The sequence below is a fragment of the Fukomys damarensis genome, unplaced genomic scaffold, assembly GCF_012274545.1.
Source record: "Fukomys damarensis isolate Sample0158 unplaced genomic scaffold, DMR_v1.0_HiC HiC_scaffold_2, whole genome shotgun sequence".
NCBI lineage: Eukaryota > Metazoa > Chordata > Mammalia > Rodentia > Bathyergidae > Fukomys > Fukomys damarensis.
The window spans coordinates 60,366,618-60,378,793 of NW_022900914.1; the positions used below are offsets into that span (position 1 = coordinate 60,366,618).

General features: G+C 46.7%; 1 protein-coding gene across 3 annotated transcripts in view; it reads right to left on the bottom strand.

The window, feature by feature from the left end:
* Window positions 1-12,176, bottom strand: part of Reep1 (receptor accessory protein 1) — a 104,169-nt gene that overhangs the window by 22,864 nt on the left and 69,129 nt on the right. For all 3 annotated transcript variants that reach the window (XM_033765253.1, XM_033765252.1, XM_033765251.1), the window contains exon 5: window positions 10,248-10,361. In XM_033765253.1, the coding sequence (XP_033621144.1) occupies window positions 10,248-10,361 (114 nt within the window). The remainder of the gene's footprint in view (window positions 1-10,247; window positions 10,362-12,176) is intronic.

Consider the following 12,176-nt stretch of genomic DNA (forward strand, 5'->3'; position numbering starts at 1 on the left):
AAAAAAAAAAAAAAAAAAAAAAAAAAAAATTCAAACAGAGTGGAGAAGGAGGCATGGAATTTCCAGACACAGAATAATTTAAGCCCTTGCTGAGGTCCTCTTTCCCTGAGGAACACACCAAGTCACAGAAGGAGTCAGCAGTACACGAATTGCAGCCCATCTCACTTTTCATGGTGTCTGACGCCTGCTACCGATGACAGTGAGAGTTAAGGCAAAAGGTTTTAGTGAGTCAGGCAACTGATAACAAAGCTGCCAGCCCAACCACATTTCCCCTGGCAATTCAGAAGAGTTAGTATTTCCTCCTGTACCGCACAGCGTCCCCTCTCACTGGCAGCTCTCCTCTGCGGCTACACATGCTCCACACCAGGGCCGGGCAGGCTCCTTAGCAACATGCTGCACAGGAGCACGGCCATGTTTGTGGCATGAAATTGGATTAACAAACAAAATAGAAAGATAGGAGTTTCTACCATGGCAGCACTGATAATCAAGTTCAGTCCATTCTCCAGGCATTAAAGAGAGGAAAAGACACCCAACTAAGTTAATCACACGTTAGATGCTACTGCAGGAGCACACTAGGAGGCTCTGGAAGGGTGGAGGCAGGAGCGGCTCCATGTGCGTGGCGTGGTCACACACGCGCACACACACACACACACACACACGCTCACACGCAGGCGGCGAGGCGGAAGAGACACCGCCCCGGACCCACACAAGGGCCGGGGGTGGAAGTGGCTGCCTGGCCCGTCCACCAGACTGGATCAGTTGGGAGTTAGTCATGCCTCTCAACAGGGTTACCTGCCCTTCTCTGAGATCCAAAGAGGAGGCAAAATGAAAGACTCGAGCCACCTGATAAAGGGGAAGAGGGGGACAAAAGAAAACAAGCTGTGGGCACCGAGCAAACAACGTGGGGTGAAGGAGTCGTGCCATCCTCACACCTTGCCTTCACTTGCTCACTCACATATTCATTTAGTCGTTCAACGGACCCCAGTGGAACACTCACAGAGCTCTACATGACACCCCACAGAAGAACAGAGGTGAGTGTGATGGTTTCTGCTTCACAGTCTAGCTGGGTCATCGAGACAAAAATGGGCATAAGGCAGCACAATGCGCAACGGTTCAGGCGGGGCAGGGGGACACTGCTGTCTCAATAGGCAGAGGAGGCCTCACCTGAGAGGGGAGGCTCACAGCAGGCAGAGTGGTGTGAGGATGGAAAACTCAAGGTGGCCTTGGGAAAGCGCCACCAGGGAGAAGATGCTTTGTTGGGAAAACCAGGGGTCACTGATAAAAACCAAAATTAAAAAAAACCCGCGCATTTCATGGAGTTTCTGAGTAGTGAGCAATGTGAAGCGAGCAGGATCTCAGAAGGAGAACACTCTAGATGTACTTTGTGGCACACACTGAGAACCTGGTAGTCTCGGTCTGCAGCTGGGCACACAGATAGGTGGAATAGAGACTGTGTCCTGGCCTCCTTCCCTGAGGCGCCCTTACAGAGGGGCAACACCAGTGTCACCTGGCAAGGGACAGCTGGCTGGGTGCTTCTGGGCCAGAGCAGGCCAACGTGAGGCAGCCCGGAAGCTGCTAGGAGGTGAGGAGCAGGTGTTGTGAGGTGAGGCTGAGGTAGGGCTGTGCTGAATGGAGGTCATCTGAGCCAGGCATCACCCAGAGATGGGGTTTTGGGGTCACCAGGACGGGTCCTCCCCACACAGCGGCTGTGGAAGTCAGGATATCTCTGCTGGAAGCTTTGCTGAACCCACATTTGCTTGTTCAGAGCAAAGGCCCCAGGGAAGGTTAACAGGGTGGCAGATCCCTCTTCCTGGAGGAATTGGGGTGCATGAGAGGTCCTGCTGCAAAGGGACAATGAAAAGGAGAAAAAACTAGGGGTGGAGAGCACAAGATAAGCCTATGAAGAGTGGGTCTAGAGTCATACTTACCTGCACAAACATCTCCATGGTATCATATGTGAAAAAGCTTTAAGGGAGCCATATTTTTTCCAATACAACTTTATTTATAAGAACACTTCATAGGCCAGAGTGAGTCCCCAGATCATATAGAACTGAATCTTATGGTATTTGTGACATTTGCATTTTAGGGTTGCCCCAGCCTTGCTTCAAGGTCAAGAGAGAACCCATTTTGGTAGCACTAGCTAGTAGTCTCTTATGTATTTTTTTATTATTATTATTATTTATTTTTTGGTACCAGGGATCAAACTCTGGTCCTTGCGTTTGCAAGGCAGGCACTGGAACCACTGAACTAAATTCCCAGCCCTCTCGTGTATTAATTAATGGACCCTCTGTACTTCCATGGGTGTTTGAAATAAGGTGGTCAAAAAAGCAGGTGGGCAGCTGAAAAAGTACCTTGGGCTGTGGCTGACTCTAAAACCCTCTGTGGTAGACAACTGTGTCTCTGCCATAGGTTTTGGGGCCTGGTTGTGTAACTGAAGTAGAAAATGGCCAGGAGTTGTCTCCCAGTGTGTGTGGGCCTGTGGGGTGCTTGGAGTGATGCAAAGAGCACTGGATGGGAACTAGAGACCCTCATTCTGAGGTTGGCTCAGCCACAAATAGTTGTGTGACCTCGGACAAGTCACTCAACCTCCCTGGGCTCAGCTTCCTCTGCAAGGTGAGGCTCCAGCCCACCTTGGACCTTTCTCTCTCCTAGAGGGGGACAGCGGCTCACCTGTTTAACCCTGAGGGATCCACACACTGGGGGGCTGAAGAGGAGGAAAGAACTGTGTGCAAATCAGGGCCAGAGCAATGAGGAACTGGGAGCCCAGGGTGAGGCAATGGCTTGCCCAGGAAGCTAGGGCCCATGTGAAGGGGACCAGGAGGAGAGCAGGAAACTCAGCCTCCTCTTCCAAGGACTTCCTGTTAAATAGCCTTACAGTCCCAGCATCTGACTTGTTTTATTCTGTTCAACAGTGAACAGATCATAGTCAACTTCAGAGAGCAAATCAGTGTAGGAATCTAGTAGGTGGCCTTTGTTCAGTATTTCTTGTGAGCTCCATTTTGTGTGTGTGTGTGTGTGTGTGGCAGTGCTGGAGACTGGATCCAGGACCTTGTTCATGCTAGGCAAATGCTGTACCACTGAGCTACACATCCAGCCCTTTATTATTATTATTATTATTTATTTTGGAGCAGTTTCTTGCTAAGTTGTCCAGTCTAGCCTTGAATGTGCAATCCTCCTGTCTCAGCCTTCTGAGTAGCTGGGATTACCAGCCTGTACTACTACACCTGGCTTCAGTAGATTCTTTATGTGCATCATTTAAGAACTGTTTTGTGGCAGGTACCACTGTTGGCCCTATGTTGTAGGTGAAAGCTGAGGCTTATGGAGGGGCCACAGAAAGGAGCAGAGCTAGAACTCATCCACCAGGTCTGCTCTTCCAAAGCCCACGCTTAGGATAGATACCAGTGTGGCAGCTAAAAATGTGTACTTGTCTTTCATTCCTTTAACACTCACTGAGCACCTACTAGGAATGCATAGGACACAAATGCAAATGGCAACAACAGAGTGCATTGGAGGACCAAGGAGTGAGAGAGCCGTTCTACCTGGGATCAGAGAAAACCTCATGGAAGAGGCAGCAATTGACCTTGAGGGTGCCCAGGATTCCAAAGAGGTCAAAGCAGAGGCCGATGAAGGATGAACAAGAGCAGAGGAAGAAGCGGGAAAGATAAATTTCCATAACAGGACTCAGAGTTGCTATTTCTACATTGGTAAGAAAGTGGTACTGTGGGCACAGTCCTGGAGCTGGAAAGGGCGGGAGAGACAAGATGGGAAAGCTGGGGTGGTGTTAGACTGCATGGGCCTCGAACAGAAAGGGAGAACAGCAGTCCAGGCTCGCATTCTACCACAGCAGTTTAAGCTGGAAGGGATGGGCTGGAGGCCCAGAAGGAGCAATGCGTTGTCGTAGGGTCAGGACTTCAGTGGTGGAGATGTGGGGCACCAAAAATGACAGGGATTTGTGGCCTGAATGTATAAGAGGATAGAAATTGTGTTAGTCTCAGAAGGTGGGACTGCCACGTACAGCGGCACAGGCCTGTGGTCCAGCACTTAGAAGCCTGAGGTGGGAGGACTGTGAGTTTGAGGCCAACCTGGGCTACGTAGTGACTACAAAGTGAGATTGTCCACAAGAAATAAAGAAGGAAAAAAGCAAAGACAAGATGGAAAGGAAAGGAACAAACACACAAGAGGGGCAGGTTTGGAATTAGGGGAGTGCTGACTGAAGGCACAAGGAGACAGAGGAAGAGACGCTCTGCAGAGAAGCAGAAATGAGGGAAAAGAGCTCCTGGCAGAGAAGCCAACAGTGGAGCCTGGCGTATCGGTGGACAGGCAGGGAAAGGATGAAACAGAACTGCTGCTGGGAAGGAGAGGAGCAGAAGGCAGAGCCCAGGGAATCCACCCAACACCACAGGGTGAGGAGAGGAGGAAGGGCGTGTGCACGAGACATATCAGTAAGCAAGAAAGCGCCATGGCGCCACAGACAAGAAAGCTCTTGCTGTTTCTGTTATGATCCTCAAACTATTTTCTCAGATCTTCTCCATCCCACCAGGCTCCGTGGAGAGCTAACAGGCTAACTCATCTCTGCAGCTGAGCACGGGACAGAGGGGATGAGGAGCCTCAGGCCAGCAGCTCCGTGAGAATCCTGGTCCTCCGGGAACTTAGGCTGCCGTGATGCAGGATCTCCTGTTTGAATCCATCTAAACCTGCCTTGTGGATGGAGGCAATATTCCATGTAGACACCAGGCGAACCTGAATTCAGAATGACACGGAATGATAAAGGCAAGTGTGGAAAACCACACTGGGGAAGTCTTGCTCAGTTCTGCTTAGACCTGTTCTGAAGAATGAAGCCATGACATGAGCAGTTGTTGGGGAGACCAGAGGGGAAGGATCACTTCTTCACATCCTCATCAGGTCGCCCATCACCTTTGCATAACCTTGGTTTTTAAAACTGGTTGCTGTGGTGAATTCTACATATTAGTGTTGGGTCCCACAGTCTCACGGAAACAGAAGAAAAAAAGGCTGACTGGACTGAGCTCGCATGGTGGCCAGGAAGTGGCCTCTAAGGCAGAGGGATGAGACCTGGCTTCTTGGAATCCTTAGCCCTGTAGATTCAGGAGACGTAGGGAGTGAAGCCAGAGAAGAAAGACACTTGTCTCCTCTCCGTCCTCAGAGGCGCAAATCCCAAGCACTGTCATACAGGGAGGGATTATCATTGTAATCACTGTTTTGTGGTGCTGGGGATCAAACCCAGGGCCTCACACATGCTCTGCATGACTGTACCACTGAGCTATATCCCTAGCCCATTACAGGAGGCTCTGTAGAGTAAAAAACAAAAAAACAAAAAATATTTATCCTATTTACAATGATTAGTAGGGCTGGCAATTTAGCTCAGCGGTTCGGTGGCCTGCCTTGCAAGTGCAAGGACCCAAGTTCAATCCCCGGTACCAAAAACAAACACAAACAAACAAACAAACAAACAAACAAAAAGATTTGTAAATTGATAGAAAGAAAACAGACAAAGCAAGTGACTCCAGTCAGGTTAGAAGTGTTCAAATCACTAGGCTCATGTACTTCTTGGAATGAGTGTCTGACTCCAAAAATAAAGTTTCACGGTGAATTGAAAGCAGCATTTTATTGAAGCTAGATGTTTAGATAAAGCACTGATGGGTAAATGATGAGGACAAGAGGCAGAGGATTTTTTTTTACTATTTATGCTGAACTATTTTATAGAGATTTCTTTTAAAGGCAAAATTGAGTAGGAGTAAAGAATGAACAGGAAAACACAATTTATCATTAAGATTGTGGCTGTCCAGATACTGTACTACAGCTATTGTCAAGGCTTGGCTACCCTCTAGTGGCCACTGATCATAATTGCAGGCAAAATGCCTGAGTATAGGGGAGTAAGTCAGCAAAGTTGGAGGTCACCGAATAACAGTGAGGACACATGGCAACGGGGGTGTGTGTGCAACAAGAGATGAGGGCCGTAGTATGGATGCTGCCACAGGATGAGTTTTCAGCCCGTTTTCCTGGTGAATCTTAACAGAGGCCCCAAGGAGCTCAGTCAGTAAGAGGCAGGTGTCCAGTCAAAGCCAAACAGCTGCAGGTGAAGGGAAGAAAGCAAGGCAAAGGAGAACCCTTGAGTGTCAACAAGGGGAGTGGGGCAGAGCTGGCCAACGTGCTGTCTCTGTCAGCCTCCACTCACAGTGGCTACTCAGGACTTGAAACTGGGGTTAGAACGGCTAAGAAGTTGAGTTTTAGAGTTACTTGATTTTAATTAATTTACATCTAGCCACATGTGGCAAGTGGTCACCATATTGGACAGAGCAAGACTGAAAGAAGCAAAAAGGAGTACGCTTCTCTTCAGTCAAGTTTAACGAGTGGCAGGGAGTACAAAGTACTACACAACTGAGCACTGTTCTGTTTATTTTCTGAGGAAGAAACAAAATAAAAGAAGCCAGAGCCCCTCGTTTCAAGAAGCTGACATCAAATAGGTGGATAGGTAGAGGACCCTCCTGCATACTCACACCTGCAAACCATCTGTGGGAGGAGAATCCCTAATTCATGGGACACAGTTTTACTTTGAGCAACTCTCTTCAACAGGTGGCTTTAGTAATAAGTTTGGTACTATTAGAACTGCCCTAGAGACAGGATCTTCCGAAGTAAAGCAATGCTGTCTTTTGAGTTATGAGATAAAGCAAGGTTGGCTTACCAGGTCTAGGAATGAGCAAGTGGAAGAGACCTAGTATAAAGTTCAAATTTCAAAGGAATAAGGTGGCCTGCAGACCTTGGGGTAGTAAAATTTTGTTGTTACTTCTTCTGACCCGGGTCTCCCTTTCATGTGAGAATGTGCTGGACAGAACAAATGGATTTCGAGTGTGTTAGGTTAAGAGAGAGATTTGCAAAGCTAGTCTCCGATCTAGGGCTATTTTCCTTCTGCCTGGAATCACTGGCGAGAAATGGAATATGTAGGAGCAGAGAAAGCCAAGTGACCAGGGATAGAGATCTTGAGAAAATGGGAAGGTGCGATGAGGGTAAATGGTCTAATTTTTTGGCTTCAGTTTTCCAGTTCTAAAGTGAAATATTAACAATAATAAGAATTTATATTTGGCCAGGAGTAGGGGCACACACTTCTAATTTCAGCTACCCAGAAGGCTGAGGCAGGGGCATTCACAAGTTTAGGCCAGCCTGGGCAATCTAGTCAGACCCTGTCTCAAAATAAAAATTTTTAAAGAGCTGAGAAGGTACCCAAGGGGTGCAGCACTTGCTTAGCATGTGCAAGGGTTCAATCCCCAGTACTGCAAAACAAAATAAAATCCTGCAAATAATTTATTAGGGAAGGCGGCTCAGAGGTCTTATTATTTTTAAAGGCCTGGGGTGTAGCTCAAGGTAACCGTGCCTGCCTGGCAAGCATGAGGTCCTGAGTTTGATCCCTGGTACTAAAAAAAAAAAAAAGATATCTATACCTATATTTTTTAAAAAAGATTAACTATTATAGTGGTCCTTCCATTTAAGCTCTGTAGTATCTTTCTGAGAATCATCAAAGGATGGAAAAATGAGCAGAAGAGGGAGTATGGAATGACTCCTCGATGCCAAGAGCTGCAAGAAGCATCTATACTTCCATTATAGGACAGTGCTGCACCACATAATGATGTTCTGGTCACCAATGGACGCACCTAAGTCAGTATATACCATCCAGCCTAGGCGTGCAGCGGGCTGCACCATCTGGGCTGTGCACATTCACTTTGATGCTCCCAGAGACACTACTGTCTAGCAATGAATTTCTCAGAACTTATTCCCCTTACTAAGTGATAAATGAGTGTATTTCTCAACTGGTATTTAGTTTTAGGGCAATACACACACAAAGTGCTTTTCCTATTTTCAAGGCTTAGTTTCTGAGGAGCTAAATCTGCATCCCAGGAAAGGTACCAAAACTAACAGTTTAAACCCTAATTACCTGTGCTCTTGGCTCTGGATGTGGCCTCAGGAAGTGATCTGTACAGAGATGGCCATTTAAAATTCACCTGGGAAACGAGTTAAAAATAGAGATCCATGGGCTCATTGCCTGAGATTTTGATTCAGCACATCTGAGAATCTATTAAGATTTAAAAAAACAAAAAACAAAGCTTCCCAGGTGGTTGGGGCTTGAAAGCCAGATTTGGACCTACTGGTGAGTCATTATCTTCTAATGCTACTTCGTGCAATCTACTGTTGCTATGGAAACCACTGGGGCACACCCCATCAGTCTGACTGAATTTTTTGGATTTCACTACCTTTTTTTTTTTTAATGGTACAAATCTGTTTCAAAAGTAAATGGCATTATTTTTGGAACAGAAGATTTTTTTTTCCTCTCCAGATAATTAGAAAAAACAAAGTTCCCACAAAGCAGAAAATTTTCTCATCTGAAACCAAATTCAACAGACAACAGTGTCCTTGCTATTTCAGCCCAACTGGAAGGATGAATGAGCTGTTATTTCCTGAGGCAACGTTTAGACTGTGTAGCTTCCTCTGGGTTGGGAATGTTTTAAAGTGTCTGGCTGGAGAAGTCTTGGGCCCATGGGCTTCCCCAGGAGGGTAGAGGGGCAGGCAGTAAAAGGCTAGAATGATATCAAGGCTCTGGAGGCTCCAGCTTGAGGCTGTTCTGGAAGAGGCCCACCCTGCTCAAGTGACTGGGAGACTGAACTTCCCGAGTGCACTGTGCTGAGCAGCCAGGTGACCCACAGTGCACCACCGCATTTAAAGTCTGACTCAACTGAAGAAGCAGTACTCATTTCCTTCAGGCTTCAGAGACAGTGAAAATAGGGTAGAGAGAAGGACAGAGAGCCAGTTTCTGTAGCTTTATGTTGTAAGGCTGGCCCTATAAATTTAGAATGTAACGATCTATCCTTTTCTTTCAACTTAAAAATAAGAGCATACAATGGTTGACCTGGAAATGGAAGGTTCTTGGGATTCACTGCTCTTTGTAAATCCTGATAGATCTCCTCAGGATACCACAGTGGAATTTCCCTTCCAAAGATGCTCTCTGGGGTCTGGCACTTTGCCAGCAACTACTACACCAAGGTGGACAGGGGCCTGCAGACATCTACTGTGTTGAGCAGTGGACACTTCACTATGGTTCTCTGTGGCAGAAGGAGCTGGTGCTTGTATGAAACAGAATCATTCCCTTGTTCTCTCCCCCTCTCTCACAATCTTTACCTACAGCACTCTCCAGCTTCAAGAAGTGATGCTTTTGAGACAACCACTCAGCCCTGTGTGAGGAGTCCTTCTCGACATGCTCCTGCATGCAACCCCAAAGCAGGGCACAGGAACACAGGTTGGTCCCCTGACCCAGTTGGCTCTCAGTACCCTCCATCTCATCACCCACTCCAAGCCCATGGAGCACCCAGGCCTGTATCGATCATCATCTTCCAAACTCTTCCCCAGTGCTACACTTCTATCCCCAATCCCTGGCATCACCACCCATGACTTAGCACGTGGCCAATAAGCCTGACCACCCAATTAGCATGTCTTCCCGGGTAACTTCTTCCACTGTCGGCTCACTGCAGACCACCACCCCACATCTGGATTTCTGGGAGGAGGTTGGCACTAGGGAATGCTAGAGCAATCTGCTGGATCTATTGCAGAGGAAATGTTTGACCAGTTTAGTTCAGGCCCGAGGATATAAGGAGAAACTGACAATGGCAAAGAGAGTATGATGTGAGAAGAAGCTAAGAACAAACACAGAGGACTTCTGAAAAGAGCTGGATGGAAAGAAGAAGGAATCACTGCCATAATATCCCAAAGACCAACTGGTTTATTTCAAACCTCCTCCACTGCCCTTACTATTGCTGCACAAACTATCCTCCTCCATGTCGGAACTGCTTAACTTACTCTGGGTCCCTGGGTTCTTCTGGATCTGCTTGGCCATAAAAGTGTGCTGTCTATCCATTCACTCAGGTGACCTTTCCACTTGTTCATTTTGAATTTAGGTGATTCTCCTGGCGCACTGTGGGAAACTGCAGAGAGACGCCCCCTGCTTCTCTGTCTCTCGGACCTGTACTCCAAGCAGCTTAGAAGGTTTTAGTGTGGGGCTCACAAGGCAGCTACAGGGGCTATGTGAACCTCTTGGTGCATACATCATGAGAGAGAGAGACGAGAGAGAGAGACACAGAGAGAGACTGGCCCCTACCTTGAGCCATGTGAACTACACAGGTGACAAGCAGGGTGCACTGAAGGGGAGACACCCACACAGACGTGGAAGTCAGGGCCTGGCCCAGTACCTTGGAAGCAGCCATCACAGCCGCTGTAGCTGCCACGTTCAAGCCCCGCTTCCCGAAGTGCACAAGGGCATCATAACTCCGGTCTTTCGCTTGGACCAGGCAATCATCAATTTCCTGTCAAAGGAACAGCAAAGGGACACTGAGTTGGCAGGTTCAAATACATCTGTATTCCCTTTCCCTTCTCCTGAGCGCCGCCCGTGGCAGCTGGCCTAATCTGATTTTTCACTGGACGTGAAAAGTCCTAGACACTTGGAGTATGTGTGTAGACAGGTGGGTGGAGAAAGGCAAGAGATATGAGGGGTAGCTTCCGTGGGGAGGGACAGTCCTGCCATTCTATACACAGTTCCTCTGTAAGACACGGAAAGAACCTAGGGCTGAGAGAAACATCAAGAATTGAGCTTCTGTCCTCAGGCCTGTCACAAACTGGCTGTCATACCTTGGCACTCTTGGCCCTCTACACAGTTTTATCTTCCAGATAAGGAGGATAATTATAATACTAACTTGCTGCAGATGGTGAGGATTAACTGAGGTAAATCCAGGAAGACACATCACACAATGGCTTATTTCAGTTAATGATAACCATTGCCATTTTCCTTGTCTTCAAGGACTGGGACCCTTGCCGTTCTAAAGTTTAGTTATTCTACAGTTTTAATTTAATTCTATAACCAAATATTGCCTTATATATACATCAATGGGAGGAATTAGGACACAGAAAGAAATGGGTGTTTTGTTGATAAAAGAGATCATTTTATAGATACTGAAATAAAATTAGAAGTCACCCTGTATCATACAAGGTAAAAGTGGGGGGGGGAGATTGAGGTCTCCCTCTGGGGCCAAAATATTGCCTTAGTTCAATATTGGATCATATCTGATACACTCTGTGTGTTTGGGGTTGTTTTGTTGTCATTTTAAGAAAATAGCTGTTTCACAGTTACAGTCGATCATTTCAGAGTCTAATGATGGAGGCACTCAGCCTCCATCTTGTCTGAGAGTCATTTCACAGGTACACTTCCTGTGCTTTGAGGAGTGTAAGGTTCCCTGTGCAAGGCCTCTCAGGGAAGTTGCAGCAGGAAGCCCTCTAATGGGGCCCTCTGACTCCGGAAGTGATTCCTGGCAGCTCTCAAGAGGGATCACCTCCACTTCAGTGGAAGTTACAGGGAAGGCTTCAGGGGAGGCCCGCACTGAGGACAAGGGAGGGAAGAAGAGCAGAATTTGATAACTAGGTCAAGACAGATATCTATCCTCTAATTCCATCCTCTGAGGCAGAGAGAACTGTGAGTCAGGTTCCTAAATGGACTTTCAGAAATGTCTCCAACAGCCTGTTCCTCTAACTGCTTTGCTCACCGAAGCCTTCCCCTCAAGGAAGCCCAAAGCATTTAACTTTCAGAAACTATAGAAATTAATATAACAAGTCACCTATAGCACTCTCCTTTTTGGGGGGTACAAAGCATCAAACTCAGTTACTTGCTCTTGCCAGGAAGGCACTGTACTACTGAGCTACATTCCTGGAGCTAGCGCTCTCTTTTTATTTTGAAGAATTTTGTTATACAATCAGAATAGAAAATAATGAAATTAATGAATTATAAATGTAGGAATCATTTGACACAATAATTGTACTTTTGGAAATTTATTCTAAGATAATTAAAGGAAGAGGCTGGGGATTTAGCTCAGTGGTTCTGTTGCCTGCCTCGGAAGTGCAAGGATCCAAGTTCAATCCCTGGTACCCCAAAAAAGAAGAAAAAAAAATAATTAAAGGAAGAAACCAAACTCCATGCAGGTCAAGTCTGCTGCAGAATTGCCTACAACAGAAAAAAATGTAGGTAATTATAATAGCAGTAAGGCCTCTATGGCCTTTAATTTAGGCAATTTTGAAGACCAAGTAGAAGGGACTGTGTGCAAACATCTTTAAGATCTCAAAATACAAATTTT